The following is a 15,571-nucleotide window of genomic DNA, read 5'->3' as shown; positions in this document are numbered from 1 at the left end:
ATGGATATGTAAACCACAGTAGGATAATCATCTACTACTTAACCATCAGGAGACACATGGCAATAGGGATATTCCAGGGGGATTTCATTCTACTTGTTTCCTTAAAATGGAATCAGTAGTTCCCATTCAGCTTTTCTCACGAGACTTTCTAACAGGTCCCCATAGTTCCCACTGCCTGACGATGCAAAATTCAAAACTGAGATCTGTGTCCCCAGTCTGTGTCCCCAAATCTATTCATCCTTCCAGAGTAAGCAAAGGTGATCAACTCTATAAAACGACCTCCAATTTGTCACAGTCAAAATCAACGTCTCCCCTTTTCATACTCTCATAGCACTTGCATATCCATCTTTAACTGAATAGTCTATAAAAACCTGTAAGGGTTATATTCATCTTGGTCATATCCATCTTTCCAACCTAAGCTCCTAGTACAGAGCAGATACCCTAAAACAGCATACTCACTCAAAGAGGCATGAGAGGTTATGGAAGTGAAAAAAAAAAAAAAAAAACCAAGTATGCACAAGATCAACTCTCATCTCAGGCCAAAAAAATGTCATCATACACCCACATGTGCATGTGGTAAAAGGACAAGACAAATAAGAAGAGGCATGTAGGGTCTAAATGAGGCCACATTCCTACCAGCCAGGTGTCCTCAGAATATCAGTGTACCCGGCTGCTTTGCTGTCTCTACAGGAATAGCTACTGTAGTCATACTGACCAATTACACAGTTGGAGGAAATCTCACAGAGGCCAACAGAGTAGCAGGCTCCTTAGAACAGGTGCATTTGAAATAGGCTGGAGACACAGCCTGGGTTTTAATTACCTGTAATGCTCACTGGTGGGAATATTCTGAGAGAAGTATAAAGCTGATGTCCTTGCTCTCCAGTGCCATTTCTTTGCAGGCAGGGTATAAAGGACAGAGTCTTCTAACTCTTCTTGAAGCAGATCCACCAGCTGTTTATGGGACCCACCATAGAATGCCTCAAGGATGAGAATACTCATTGGCCCTTTCAAACCTTCACAGATCCTAGATATTAAGAAAAAAAAAAATTCAAACATACATATATGTATGTATAACTGTTTTAAAATAAATATGTTCAAATATTATATCCAGAAAGCAAATAAAATCATTTACAGACACATTTTTAAATAGGTTTATTCTTTTTTATTTTATGGTATCTTCCCCTCTTTTAACATTTATTTATTTTTGGCTGCATCAAATCTTAGTTGTGGCATGTGGGATCTTTCATTGAGGTATACAGGCTTCTCCCTCGTTGTGGCTCATGGGCTCAGGTGGCCTGCAGCATATGGGATTTTAGTTCCCCAAAATGGGATCAAACCCACGCCACCTGCACCAGAAGCTGGACTCCCAACCATTGAGCAACCAGGGAAGCCCTTTTCCACTTTTTTTTTAAATATGTAACATGAGATTTGTATTTGGGAATCAATATTTTTATACCATTTATGTTCATAAGAGGAAAGAAAGACGGTTTATTTTTCTGATTTCTGTTTTCTTCATGTCCTAAGATTACTTCCAAATGACTCAGTTTCTTCTCCTATCCCAGGAAGTTTAAAGTCCCCTCCTACTGTGATGTCTCATTTCCTGGATGGAATGGCTGTGACCCTGACTCAGTAACCTCAGCACTACCTTGGACTACAGTTCTATCTGGACTTGGACAGTCACTGAACTCATGTCCTAACTAAGAATGCCACTACTAGAGTCCTTCATTTGTATGGCTCATTCCAGTTCAGGAATTCTCTGATTCTGGAACACTCATGTTAATCCATTTATCAATTCATCAGCTACCAGTGCCCCCAATGGATCCATATTTAGAAGAACACACACTCATACTCAAATATCAACTCTCTAGTGTTAAAAATCTTTAGGATACAATTTCTTGAGACATTTGGCCACTTCCTCACTATTATCAATATCCCACCCCCAAAGGAAGATGCAAAAAATAAGGTAAAGGTACATGCTTATGAACACCAAAGTTTCTACAATCTTTCTTTAAACAACAAAAGCATTAAGAGCAATAGGTAACACTGCTACTAAAGATGTGGTAAAATTTTCATCACAAAGAATTGGCTGTCAAGCAACTTTTTACTTTAATAATACGACTTTTGCTAATGTGCTCAGTGAAATAAAAATATATGTATGTATATAAAAACTTATATATGCATTTCAAATTACATGCTATTTCCTATAAGAAATAAACTAGAAATATCACTCAGTATATAACAACTACATTGTTTAAAAAATATTCCACGTTTGAATTCTCTTTTATGACTTAAGTAAACACCATTCATTAAGCAGCATATTGCTTTCTGTAATAATGCTGCTGCACAAAATTATTAGTCCCCAAAACTCAATGATGATCCTAAGAAAACTGTGCTTTACCTTGCTCAGTCAAGGCAATGTCTGCTTAAATTGAATTTCAAAGCAGAAAGTCTCAAATGGTTCTAAAAGAAATAACTGAAGTGAAAAATCATTTCTTGATATCTAAATCATCCAAAGAGCATTTTGGGGGAAGAATACAAACGTATTTCACTTATATGCAAAATAGGAAGCAGTGTTCCTCATGCGGGAAAGGCATGAATCCTTGGGTCAGGATGATACAGGTTCAAAGGTCAGCTCTGTCACATCCTAGCTGTATGATCTTGAACAAGTTACCTAACATTGCAGGACTTAGTCTCACCTTTTCTAAAATGAGGATAATAGTACTAACCTCAGAAATGTGTTGTGAGGATAAAATTGAAGCACAGTAGCTGACAAACAGTAATTAGGTACTTCCCAACCAGCACCCCACCTCCACCCCCAGCCTCTGCACCACAACCAATCCCCCCACCTCCCCAGGTATTAGGCTAAACCAATTGTGTGTGTGTGTGTGTGTGTGTGTGTGTGTGTGTGTGTGTGTGTTGGAGAAGGCAATGGCACCCCACTCCAGTACTTTTGCCTGGAAAATCCCATGGATGGAGGAGCCTGGTAGGCTGCAGTCCATGGGGTCACTAGGAGTCGGACACGACTGGGCGACTTCACTTTCACTTTTCACTTTCATGCATTGGAGAAGGAAATGGCAACCCACTCCAGTGTTCTTACCTGGAGAATCACAGGGACGGGTGGGCTGCCGTCTCTGGGGTCGCACAGAGTCGGACACGACTGAAGCGACGTAGCAGCAGCAGCAGCAGCAGTGTGTGTGTGTGTGTGTGTGTGTGTGTGTTAGTTACTCAGTCATGTCCAATTCTTTGCAACTCCATGGACTATATAGCCTACCAGGCTTCCTTGTCCATGGGATTCCCCAGGCCAAGAATACTGGAGTGGGTTCCAATCCCTTCTTCAGGTGACTTTCCTGACTCAGGGATCTAACTTGGGGTCTCCTGCATCCAGGCAGACTCTTTAGTCTGAGCCACCAGGGAACTTAAGGAGTAAAGATAGAATCCTCCAGCATTTTCAAATCAGTTCTTTTCAATCACAGGTCCCTATTCACCAAGGAAAGGAGAATAGGCAATTGAAAGGCAGTGGGTGTTAGATTCAGTGGATTAGATTTGATAGAGTACATGAAGAACTATGGACAGAGGTTTGTGACATTGTACAGGAGACAAAGATGAAGACCATTTTCAAGAAAAAGAAATGGAAAAAGGGAAAATGGTTGTCTGAGGAGGCCTTACAAATAGCTGAGAAACGCAGAGAAGCAAAAGGCAAAGGAGAAAAGGAAAGATACACCCATTTGAATGAAGAGTTCCAAAGAATAGCAAGGAGAGTTAAGAAAGCCTTCCTATGTGATCAATGTAAAGAAAAGGGGAAAACAATAAAATGGGAAAGACTAGAGATCTCTTCAGGAAAATTAGAGATACCAAGGGAACATTTCATGCAAAGATGGGCACAATTAAGGATAGAAATGGTATGGACCTAACTAACACAGAAGATATTAAGAGGAGCTGGCAAGAATACACAGAAAAACTATACAAAAAAGATCTTCATGACCCAGATAACCATGATGTGTGATCACTCACCTAGAGCCAGACATCCTGGAGTCTGAAGACAAGTGGGCCTTAGGAAGCATCACTACAAACAAAGCTAGTGGAGGTGATGGAATTTCAGCTGAGCTATTTCAAATCCTAAAAGATGATTCTGTGAAAGTGCTATACTCACTATGCCAGCAAATTTGGAAAACTCAGCAGTGGCCACAAGACTGGAAAAGGTCCATTTTCATTCCAATCCCAAGGAAAGGCAATGCCAAAGAATGCTCAAACTACCACACAATTGCACTCATGTCACACGCTGGCTAAGTAATGCTCAAAATTCTCCAAGCAAGGTTTCAACAATACATGAACTAAGAAATTCTACATGTTCAAGCTGGATTTAGAAAAGGCAGAGGAACCAGAGATCAAATTGCCAACATCCGATGGACCACACATAAAGCAAGAGAGTTCCAAAAAACATGTACTTCTGCTTTATTGACTACACCAAAGCCTTTGACTTTGCAGATCACAACAAGCTGTGGAAAATTCTTAGAGATAAGAATATCAGACCATCTTACCCGCCTCCTGAGAAAACTATATGCAGGTCAAGAAGCAACAGTTAGAACCAGACATGGAACAACGGACTGGTTCCAAATTGGGAAAGGAGTACATCAAGGCTGTATATTGTCACCCTGCTTATTTAACTTATATATGCAGAGTACATCATGAGAAATGCTTGGCTGGATGAAGCACAAGCTGGAATCAAAATTGCCAGAAGAAATATCAATAACTTCAGAGACGCAGATGACACCACCATTATGGCAGAAAGTGAAGAGGAACCAAAGAGTCTCTTGATGAGGGTGAAAGAGGAGAATAAAAAGCTGATTTGAAACTCAACATTCAAAAAACTAAGATCATGGCAACTGGTCCCACCACTTCACGGCCAATAGATGGGGAAACAATGGAAACAGTGGCAGACTTTATTTTTTTGGCCTCCAAAATCACTGCAGACGGTGACTGTAGCAATGAAGTTAAAAGATACTTGCTCCTTGGAAGGAAAGCTATGACCAATCTAGACAGCACATTAAAAAGCAGAGACATTACTTTGCCAACAAAGGTCCGTCTAGTCAAAGCTATGGTTTTTCCAGTGGTCATGTATGGATGTGAGAGTTGGACTGTGAAGAAAGCTGAGCACCGAAGAATTGATGCTTCTTCACTGTGGTGTTGGAGAAGACTCTTGAGAGTCTCTTGGACTGCAAGGAAATCCGACCAGTCCATTCTAAAGGAGATCAGTCCTTAACGTTCATTTTAAGGACTGATGCTGAAGCTGAAACTCCAATACTTTGGCCACCTGATAGGAAGAACTGACTCCTTGCAAAAGACCCTGATGCTGGGAAAGATTGAATGCAGAAGGAGAAGGGGACAACAGAGGATGAGCTGGTTGGATGGCATCACTGACTCAATGGAAATGAGTTTGAGCAAGCTCCGGGAGCTGGTGATGGACAGGGAAGCCTGGTGTGCTGTAGTCCCTGGGGTTGCAAAGAGTCAGACATGACTGAGTGACTGAACTTAACTGAATTGGGTGTTAACCATTCCTCTTCAGCAGCTTGTATTTTAAATATGAATTTGAGAGTACTGCAGATTGTGTGAGGAAGAAGTAAGCTCAGAGACTGAGTTATGCAGCTTATTTTTTTCAGGTTGTCTGGAGACTTCACCTGTATGATGCTGTATACAGTACATTAATAAAGAGCCTCCAAAGTTTAACAAAATGGTAGCCATTTGCCCTTCAAATGATTGAAACTTCTAGAAAGCAAAAGAGAAACTAATGAAAGGCAATTTTTAAAATCATATCAAGATTTTCAAGAAAAAATACAAGCAGTTTAACATTAATTTGCTTACTGCATCGCATGACATGTATCTACTATCTTGCTTTATTTCCTCTGACCTAGTCACACTAAGGTGTATATGCTTAAAAGGTCTCTAAGAGTTTCTTATAAAAATGACCTGAGATACTTCCCCAAGTGATAGAAGGTGATATAAACCACTCTAGAGAATATTCCACTCATATAATCTCAAAGCAACATTAATATTCGGAAAAAAAAAAGTATTCTGATTCTTCATTACTCTGTCCTTTTCCATGATTAATCTAGAGCACGTATCATGCCCTGCAGTTACAGATGTTTCTTATGGGTCTGAATCATGAGTTATCTGCAAACCATCAGCCACTGTGGAGGCAGTGCGTGTAGGTGCCGCTGCAGATTCAAGACACTCAGTAAGCAGAACTGAACATCAAGCATGTGGGAGGTTGAAAAATAGAAAAGGGGAAAAAAGATTATAGTTATAGTAGATTTCCACCCCTTTAATAGCTCAGTTAGAAGAGTGAAATGTACAGGTTTGACCTAGCGTTTACTGAAACATTCTTCTAGTGGCCAAAGGGTGTGCCTGCATTTGGGGTATTTTTCGAGGGAAAGTAACTATGTCCTACCATCTCTGAAAACTATACTTAGTGGCTTTGATTCATGGAAATTTGTTCTGCTTGTTTTGTGGAGACAGACATATCCTGGCAGTTCCCCACTTACTTCTACTGCAATGTTTGTGGCAAGAAGGAAATATGTTCTTCCCTTGTAGTCTTCTTTAAGCACAACCTGGCAGAAAGATGATTTCCATTAGGTGCAAGCAAAAGAGGGGAAGCTGATTTTTAAACATAAGATTCAAACCAAATGTCATTATAGCACATTAAAGAACAGCTCAAATACTTTCACTGTGCTTGTTTTGTTTTAGAAACACTGCTGGAAATATATGAGCAGTAGTTCAAAAAAAAAAAAACCACGTTAAAAAAGAACCTTTGCTGTTATGCTGGAATTTACTAAAAGATAAAGGAGTACACCATTTACCCATTTTAGCAATAGTCTCAGAAAACTACAAATGGTCACACCAGGGAAGTAATACAGACAATTTTGCACCTATAGCAACAGCTACTGGAGAGTGAGTGAGTGGGAGCAGAAGAAACAGGGCCTCAACACTGAAAGTCCTTGCTCCAGAGGATGAGAGGCTTCCCTCCATGGCAAGAGGCTGTGATCAGGTATTTGCCAAAAGATGCTGGTGAGCCTACAGGTAGCCAAATGTCTTACTGAGGTGCCTGGACTTATGAATCCATTAAAGTATTAGTACAGGTACTACCACAGATGATAAGCCCTGAAACAATTAAACAGAGTAAGTATATCAAAATTAGGAGTGCGGTATTTTAAAAGGAAGAAACCAACAAACAAAAAACTTCCTACATTGGAGAACAAACACCAAACAGAAAGCCCATGTCCTTTCTACATGACACTAGAATGATGATATTTTATGAGTAAATAGACAATCTGTTCATATTCCCTAAAAGAGTGTGAAAAATGTCTCAGATAAGTTTTTAACAACTTTTAAGTTTTCCTGCTTAAATAAGTAAGCTTCAGTTCTAAAAAAAAAAAAAAACAAAACCTCATCTTCAGCATATTTTATCCCCCAGTGACACCAGATGAATGAGAATCTGCTACACTATTAAAGCTTTATGAAAATTTAATTCATTATCAATACTATGATTTAATGATACATGGTTAAATGCTAAATATTAAATTAGCAATATAAAATGAGTCAAAGTGATGGCTTGGAATTTTAAACCACTTCAAGTTTTATTTAAGATCATCAGAGGTCAAAATGATCTGAGAATTACCTACCTTTCAAAAAATTTACATTCACAATTAAGACTGTGAGGGAATACAAAATGAAAAATTATGATAGTATTTCATATAAATATTTTGACCAAAATGAAAAGGTGCCATTAGAGTCATCCCAATTAAAAATAAAAATGCACTGATAAAATCACCAAGAACAAAAGTAGCCTGAAACCAATGCTGTGAATATTTTAAAATTTGTATTAAAAACTTTGTCATCATACCTGCATTTATTTTAAGCTTGACCCAAGTGCTTTACTCACTAAGCATTATCACTTTCAAGGTAAACCACATTTCTGTCTACCTCCTCTAGCAGTTACAGCTGCTGTGGTAGAGTTTTGTTGTTGTTGTTGCTTTTAACAGTAATAGCTAAAGGAAATTTGCAATATGCCATTGACATCGAAAAAGACGAACTATGTATAAATATCTCATGTGGATTTTTAAAAACTAAACCTAAGTCACATTAGAATCCCATAACTAGTCCTCATATATGATATCAGTGCAGTTACCTATAATATTCAAATAATTTTCCAACCAAATACCAAGGAACAATTTTAAATCAGAGAACCTGTTGTATTAAAATATTCCACAGACACCTTAGCACTATTGGTTGTGGGAAGGTATGGTTTCAGTGATGAGGGTTTTAACGGTTTTAATCCCACACACATGAGAAATTGATTCCACAGGCTAATCCACATATGGCTTAATACCTTAAACTTCAATCAACTGCTGGAAATATATTTTGTATTTGCCTATACACAGTATTTGGAAAGTTGAGCTTGGCAGAGCAAATATAGAGAGCTTAAATACAAAATGGAGTACATTGAGGAAAGTAGAATTAGAGTCGGATTTCCCAGTAGATTATCAGAGATTTACCTGGTATTTTCTAACTGACCCTTTCCCTTCTTCCCTTCTGAACCTCCACCCACCAGCTCCAACACACCCAGGTTCTATTTAAAAAGCAACCAGTAACCCAGCAGAGTAAAATAGGGTAGCACTAAGAAAAAAGTTCATGCTACTTTCCAGCCCACTCACTTATTTTAATGATTCATCAGGGAAACCCCAGTTGTTAAAATATACCTGAAATCTCATTAAATAGTAAAATAAAAAATGAAGAGCACGAAAAGATTTCTGCTTTGAAACATGTCATCAATGATTCCCCTAACAGAACCTATTAAGGGAAATATGCAATAAAAATATATTTTGCTATTGAATAAAAAAGTTTCCTCAAAGTATTATAAAACATTCTATTATCACATTGGGGGGGGGGGGCGGGGGCAGAGAGACAAGGATAAACGGATCCTATGAAAAGGTTATTTTTTAAAATTTCATAAAAGTCATTCATAGCAAATACATTCTAACCTCTAAAGCCTCAATGTAATCTCTGAAGACTGATAAATAATCAGATATCAAATGTAGTGCAAAAAACTCACAATCCTAAAATTATAGGCACTGATAATATTATACATAAATAAAGAAAAGTCTGACTAACAGTAAGGCATGAAATCCGATCCTGAGCATTAGTTTGAACTGAAAATAATGTACAACAGAAACTTATCATTATTTCATTATTTGATCATGGGGCATACAGCCTAATATTTATAATAACTTGTATACAACGGTGTATTTAAAAAGCAACATTTTTTTTTCTAAGTCTTAAATTCATACTGAAAAAGATGTGGCAGAAAATTCTATTCCCGCATAAGGCTACGGATATTCTAATTCCATCAACTCTGACTTTTGTTTCTTGTTGTGGTAACTAAGTGAGGATTTATGCACCCAAAGCAAAATTTGGTAAGATTTATATGCTACACCATTTGTGAGACAATCTAAAGCTATTTTCAAGCATGCTGTTCCAAATATATGATTTGCAATGATCTTTTAACACATGCTCTTTTAAAATTATAATCTTATATGCATATATGGCTATTTAATTTTCCATGACAAATATTTTCATTCTTTCTAGATTTGGGATATAACTTTCTGCTCAAAAATATCCATTACTTATGCCATGACTTGAATTAACACAAAATCTTGGGTATAACTATCAGTATCAAATGCAAATTCAAAAAATACCTACCCATACCAACATTATGATTTATTATTCACTTATTTTCACACATATGTAATTTCCACTAACAACTAGATGTGCATGTGTGTGTGTATGTGTATATATATATATATATATATATATATGTGTGTGTGTATGTATATGTATATCTATTACAAGTTCATTACCTTACATTTTTTAAAGTTATATTCAACATTATATAGCAAAATTATAACTTTGAAAATTTTTGTGAGTATACTGGTTTAATTCTACTGACAAAATACTAACCTTCTTTCAATTTTTCATTGCTATCAATTTCATGAATAACTTTAAACTATAAAACCAGCAATGAATTAGTTCTACTGAATACTAAGATTTTTTCAATTTGCTGACATTTTAAAATGTGGCAGCAAATTTATGAATCAATAGAATATTTTATACCAGAAAATTATGTCATCACTCATTTGAACTATTGCATTACCCTTTTAACTGGGTCTCCATGCCACCACACAATCTGGTTCCCAACACACCACTGTCCATAATCCAGCCACAAATAGTCATCCAAAATGCAAATCTGATCATGAAGTGACAAGCTCACATACCTTCCATATCTCCATCACCTAAGGACAAAACCCAAGGCACTAGACATGGCAGTTATGACCTTCCTTTTCAGGCCTGTTCCTTTCTTTTCACTGCAGCCTTGCTTCCCCTTCTCCCACTTCAATCCTCTTCCTCTACTTCCCCAATGTCATCGGAGCAATATCAAGCACTCACACTCATGTAGCTATTTTATATTTCTGTGACATTACATCTTTATCTCTTTTCTATCAGTCTTTTCTTCAAGTTCATCTGATGAAATTTTCTTACAATTTCTGCACATCAATCACCAACTCTATGAAGTCTTTCCCTGAACATTTCATAAACATGACTTGTTTTCTACTCTGTACGGTATCATAAGACTTTTTTCACTCTATTTCTGCATTCTGCTTCCTATGGGGCTGTAAAAAATTTGGAAGATAAGGGAACATGTCATTGTTTTCTCAAAGGGCTATCCCAGGATCTGCTACAGAGTGAATGTCACTAAGCTTTTTGTAAAGGTGAACTGAAGATTAGGAGGAAATGGGAAGTTGATTCTGCCTTTAAAGAAGTAACATTGCTTTCACCTTAACACCAGTCCTGAGCAAATCAGTGTCAGGAAGCAGCGCTATACCTGTTACTAATGATTTCCATTATTCCTGAAGCCTAGACTAAATCAAATAGCTAGTACAACTGAATACATTTTATATTTATTCTTTTTTCTTGCTGTTCACAGAAATCAGAATTTACTGAAATGAATAAATTATTTTCGTGTAGATACGTGTTTATCCTAACCTACTAATACAACAGAAGTAACTGTGATTAAAGAAGAGGGAGAAATACCATAAGCAACTGAATTCTAGGCCAAAGCAAGTTTCAAGGCCTAAGAGAATATCTGTGAGATCCATGAATTTTGAAAATCACCTACAGTTTTTTATTCTGTTTGATCTCTTGTCATCCTAGTTTAATACTAGACATGGAAGTAGGATGAGAAACCAATTCCCTCATCATCAATCTGGAGGTCCCATTCCACATTTAGTAATTAGGCTTTTATTTAATGGGGAAGAAAAAAAGGCATTTTAAAATACTTTCTGCCAACAATTATGCATTTTATAAAAGTTTGACAAGATGAATAATGCATTTGCTTTCTCAAGATGGCAATTCTCCAAGCCTTCCACCTTCCTGAAACAGGCTGCAAATCAGCTCAGTGGGAGAAAATGGGGCTATATGACCCATTCAGATATGGACACCTATGTGCAGAAGCCAGCGTGAATTGCAAAATCATAGGTGGAAGGAAGGCTGCTGCCACTGTTCCACCACTTCTCTTTTACAGAAGAAGAAATAGAGACTATTGGAATCAAAGAATAAGTGACAGAAAAAACAAATATCACACATATGTGGAATCCAGAAAAATGGTACAGATGAACTTATTCAGAAGGCAGAAATAGAGACACAGATGTAGAGAACAAACATATGGACACTAAGGGAGGAAGCGGGAGTAGGATGGATTAGAATACTGGGATTGACATATATACACTACTATCTATAAAGTAGATAACTAATGAGAACCTACTGCATAGCACAAGGAACTCTCAGTGCTCTGTGGTGACCTAAATGCGAAGGAAATCCAAAAAAGAGGGGATACATGTATACATATAGCTGATTCACTTTGCTCTACAGCACACACTAACATAATATTGTAAAGCAACTATAGTCCAATAAAAAATAATAATAAAATAGAATTTAAAAATTTAAAATTTTAATGTTTAATTACAAAAATTTTTAATGTGATAGAGCAAGGGTTTAAACTCAGAGCTTCTAACCCCATATTCACATATTTTCCCATTGAGCTTCACTCCAGGCATATGATATAACCTAAGTAAAAGATGCCTCCATTTTCTAATCTTGGTAGTTTTTGCATTAAATAACAATATTATTATTATGTAAATAATATACTGCAGTATAAATGTATATGTTCATGGGATGTAAATGTCACTATTCGATGATAAATGCATTTATTGTATAATATGGCTAATATTGGGGCTCTCTCAGGGGCTCAGTAAAGAATCTGCCGGCCAAGTGCAGGAAACACAGGTTCGATCCTTAGATCACGAAGATGTTCTGGAGGAGGAAATGGCAACTCACTCCAGTATTCTTGCCTGGGAAATCCCATGAGGAGCCTGGTAGGCTACAGTCATGGGGCTGCAAAAAAGTCAGACACGACTTAGTGACTAAACAACAACAAACATATGTAATGATAACTCCCATTAGTCTGTAAACCTAGGACACTGGTGATGTAAGTCACACAGAACTGAACATCAAATAGTTAGGATCACAAATCTCAAACTTCTGTGATTTCTTCCTGAGTCCAGCATAATCAATCCTCTCCCTTTACCTCACAACTTTTATCCATCACCCACCAGCTCTAGACTGGCAACTTTTTGATAGGATAACAAGATGGATGAAGGACAATATCCAAGATTGATGTAACAAGAATGGAGTGTGAAGTGGGAGGGGAGAAGTCAGGCATAGGGCTATGTAGGAAATTATTTCATAAGCTGCTACAGTCACCATTAAACAAAGTCCAAGTGCCCTTGATAAAACAATCTGTAGTACTTCTCAGTGCTTATTCCCTGTAGACCACATTTACATGAGTGATTATATAGGACCCATTTCCTCCCCTGGATATTAAGTTCCATGAGGATACTGAACAGGTCTACTTGCTTACCACTAGACCCTCAGCAAGTAGCAAACAGAAGTTGTTCAACAAATGTGGTTGAGTCAATAAACCATAAAACCCTGTAAAAATGGCATTGATAATTTCTTCCTATTTCATTCAAGGTCGCAAATACTCACCCTTTACTACCACTAATTACTATTTACTCTCACAAACGTAACTTAATGCACACATTCTATCATCATCTAAATATAAGAGGTAGCATTTTATCATATTCAAAATGATACACTTTCTAAGGAAAACAGTTCTACCAATAGTCCTGGTAAGGTGTTTAGAAGTCATGTTGCACATCATGGGCAACTCTACCTTCTCTGAGCTGACTAGACTCCGTAAGAATATTTAACCCAAGGACAGTCAAGTCTATAACCTGAAAGATTCAACTGGTTAACCATTAGACTGACATTTTTTATTAGACAGAGTCATTATCTTGCTACTCTACATTGACTTCTATGCCAAATTTTAACTCAGACCTGGTTTGTGCAAGGTAATTATAAATATACACACCACAGAAATTTAAAATAAAATGACTGGTTCTTAACTACACCAGTGCTAACATTTTCTAAGAATTTACTCCGTATTAACTAAGCCAAAAATTGTTGAGACATTCCCTCTTCTAGTAGGAGGCACATGTCACATTTTCAGTTAATTCTGAAACTGAAATAGCAAGGTTACTCTAACACAAATACATTCTCAATGTCCTATTTGAAGTACTACAACCCAAGCAAACATGGGTGGCATTCCCCTGATGAGTTGAAATAAATGTCACCAAGCATAATGTTCTGGATTTACTCACTTCCACTGAAAAATAAAAAGGACATAATCTCACAATCCAATCTGTTTATCAGTGAGGGAAATCAACTTAAAAGAAATACAAAATCCAGGGGCAAAAGAATATCAGGCAAACAGTTCGGAGACAAAAGAGAAATTTCCATAGAGGATTAGAGGGCTAGAAATGGAAATCCTTAGTACTGATGTTAGATATCTTTAATATTTTAATATTCATTTTGTATCAATTAAAGTACCCTGCAGTAACATGCTTTTTTTAAATGGTATTAGGAAATATGAGGGAAAGGCAAGATTAGAATCTGTCCTTTAAAATCCAAATCAACAAAATCATAAAGACGTATCAATTGAAATATTTAGTATTTTAACTTCTCTCATCTCCAAAGTTCCACATGAACACAGAAGTTTACTAGAAATAGCATTAGTTAAAAGTACGTTTTCTTCTATTTGTTTATTGCAGAAGGTTTTTTTCTAGTTGTCATATATTTCTTAAGCAGCTTGTGATTTGCCAACAGTCTAAGACATATATTGGTGATTTATGAAGTCATCTCTAGATAGAGTTTAGAGATTGTTACTGATAAATTTTTAAAAGTCCAGAAACCCAGTTTAGACCAGGGCTGAGTAAATCTGGGGCTAATAGATGCGGTAATGAGAGCTGTATCACTATTTTTAAATATTACAAAGGGCATATCACTAGCTACTCACTATTATAAGAAAAAGAGTCAGTCTGATAATAATAGACTGGGATTTTAATATCATGAAGGTATTTAGGAATGAGTCTGTTGAGTAAAGTAAAGGCATTATGCAAACAAGGATGGATAATTTCTAGAATGTCTGCTATTCTCCATAGTTTTGCACAGGCTGGCCCATATCATCTGACACAAAAGTTTCCACTAAAGAAGATAAGAAGCATAGCTCAAAGTTCCCTGATTGGAGCAAGCACTATGCCTTTTATCTATCTAGTGGCCTTGTTTGTCACTATTATCTCTTTATCAAATGGTTTTTCAAGGAGACATTCCAATGATACAAATATTTTGTCTAATGAGGCAGACCTTACAGTACACAGTATTCTTTGCAAACTACTCAAAGCCACATTCTGCAACCTCACCATCTCTTAAGTTAGTAATTTAATGGTTTGTAAATAGTGCATTCAAATAAGAGTAAGGTAGCCTGAGAGTTAATTAATTCTCCCTTGCATCCCTATCCAGCATATATGCCTACCTTATCTGGGACTCTAAGTCTCTAGATTAATTAGCATTCAAAGTCAACAAACAGCCTGAATCACTGTAGAGAGAGATTATAACTTAAACTCCTAAAACTAGGTACATAATATTATGTATTTCATATAATAGTTCTTCAATTGATCTTAGTAGAACTGAATGACATAAAGAATACCTTGTTTCTGTTTATTATCCCTCTTGTTCAATGTTCCTTTTCCTGCTTTGTTTCTAAACTTTACTTGCAAGAACTAAATTTAAAATATCAAATAAACTCCTTCAAACTGTTTAGAGTAAATGTCTGCAGGGCACAATGTGTTACCCCCTCCCGGGAGGACCTATATATGACAAAGGAGCAACAGGTGATGATGAAATTTCAGCCATCTGCAAAGTGCAGTTGACCCGTGAACAACGAGAGGAAGAGGGGGTTAATCCATGTATAATTCATAGTAGGTTCCTCTCAATGTGTGAATTCAACCAACCACAGACCCAGAGGACTGCAGTATTTACTACTGAAAACATCTCAGTATATGCA

General features: G+C 36.9%; 1 protein-coding gene across 21 annotated transcripts in view; it reads right to left on the bottom strand.

The window, feature by feature from the left end:
* Positions 1 to 15,571, bottom strand: part of GTDC1 (glycosyltransferase like domain containing 1) — a 494,398-nt gene that overhangs the window by 381,649 nt on the left and 97,178 nt on the right. For 12 of the 21 annotated variants that reach the window (XR_011569552.1, XR_011569554.1, XR_011569553.1 and 9 more), the window contains one exon: positions 821 to 1,024. The exons of 2 other annotated variants lie outside the window; for them this stretch is intronic. Coding sequence is in view for 10 of the 19 variants with exons in the window: in XM_070799833.1 (XP_070655934.1) it covers positions 821 to 1,024 (204 nt within the window). In the remaining 9 variants the exon portion in view is untranslated. Of the gene's footprint in view, positions 1 to 820; positions 1,025 to 3,097; positions 5,764 to 6,445; positions 6,606 to 15,571 lie in introns of those variants that run through there. 7 more of the 21 variants (XM_070799819.1, XM_019973165.2, XM_070799821.1 and 4 more) reach the window with 5 other exon arrangements.

The sequence above is a fragment of the Bos indicus genome, chromosome 2 (assembly GCF_029378745.1).
Source record: "Bos indicus isolate NIAB-ARS_2022 breed Sahiwal x Tharparkar chromosome 2, NIAB-ARS_B.indTharparkar_mat_pri_1.0, whole genome shotgun sequence".
Lineage (NCBI taxonomy): Eukaryota > Metazoa > Chordata > Mammalia > Artiodactyla > Bovidae > Bos > Bos indicus.
This window is presented reverse-complemented; position numbering and strand designations above follow the sequence as displayed.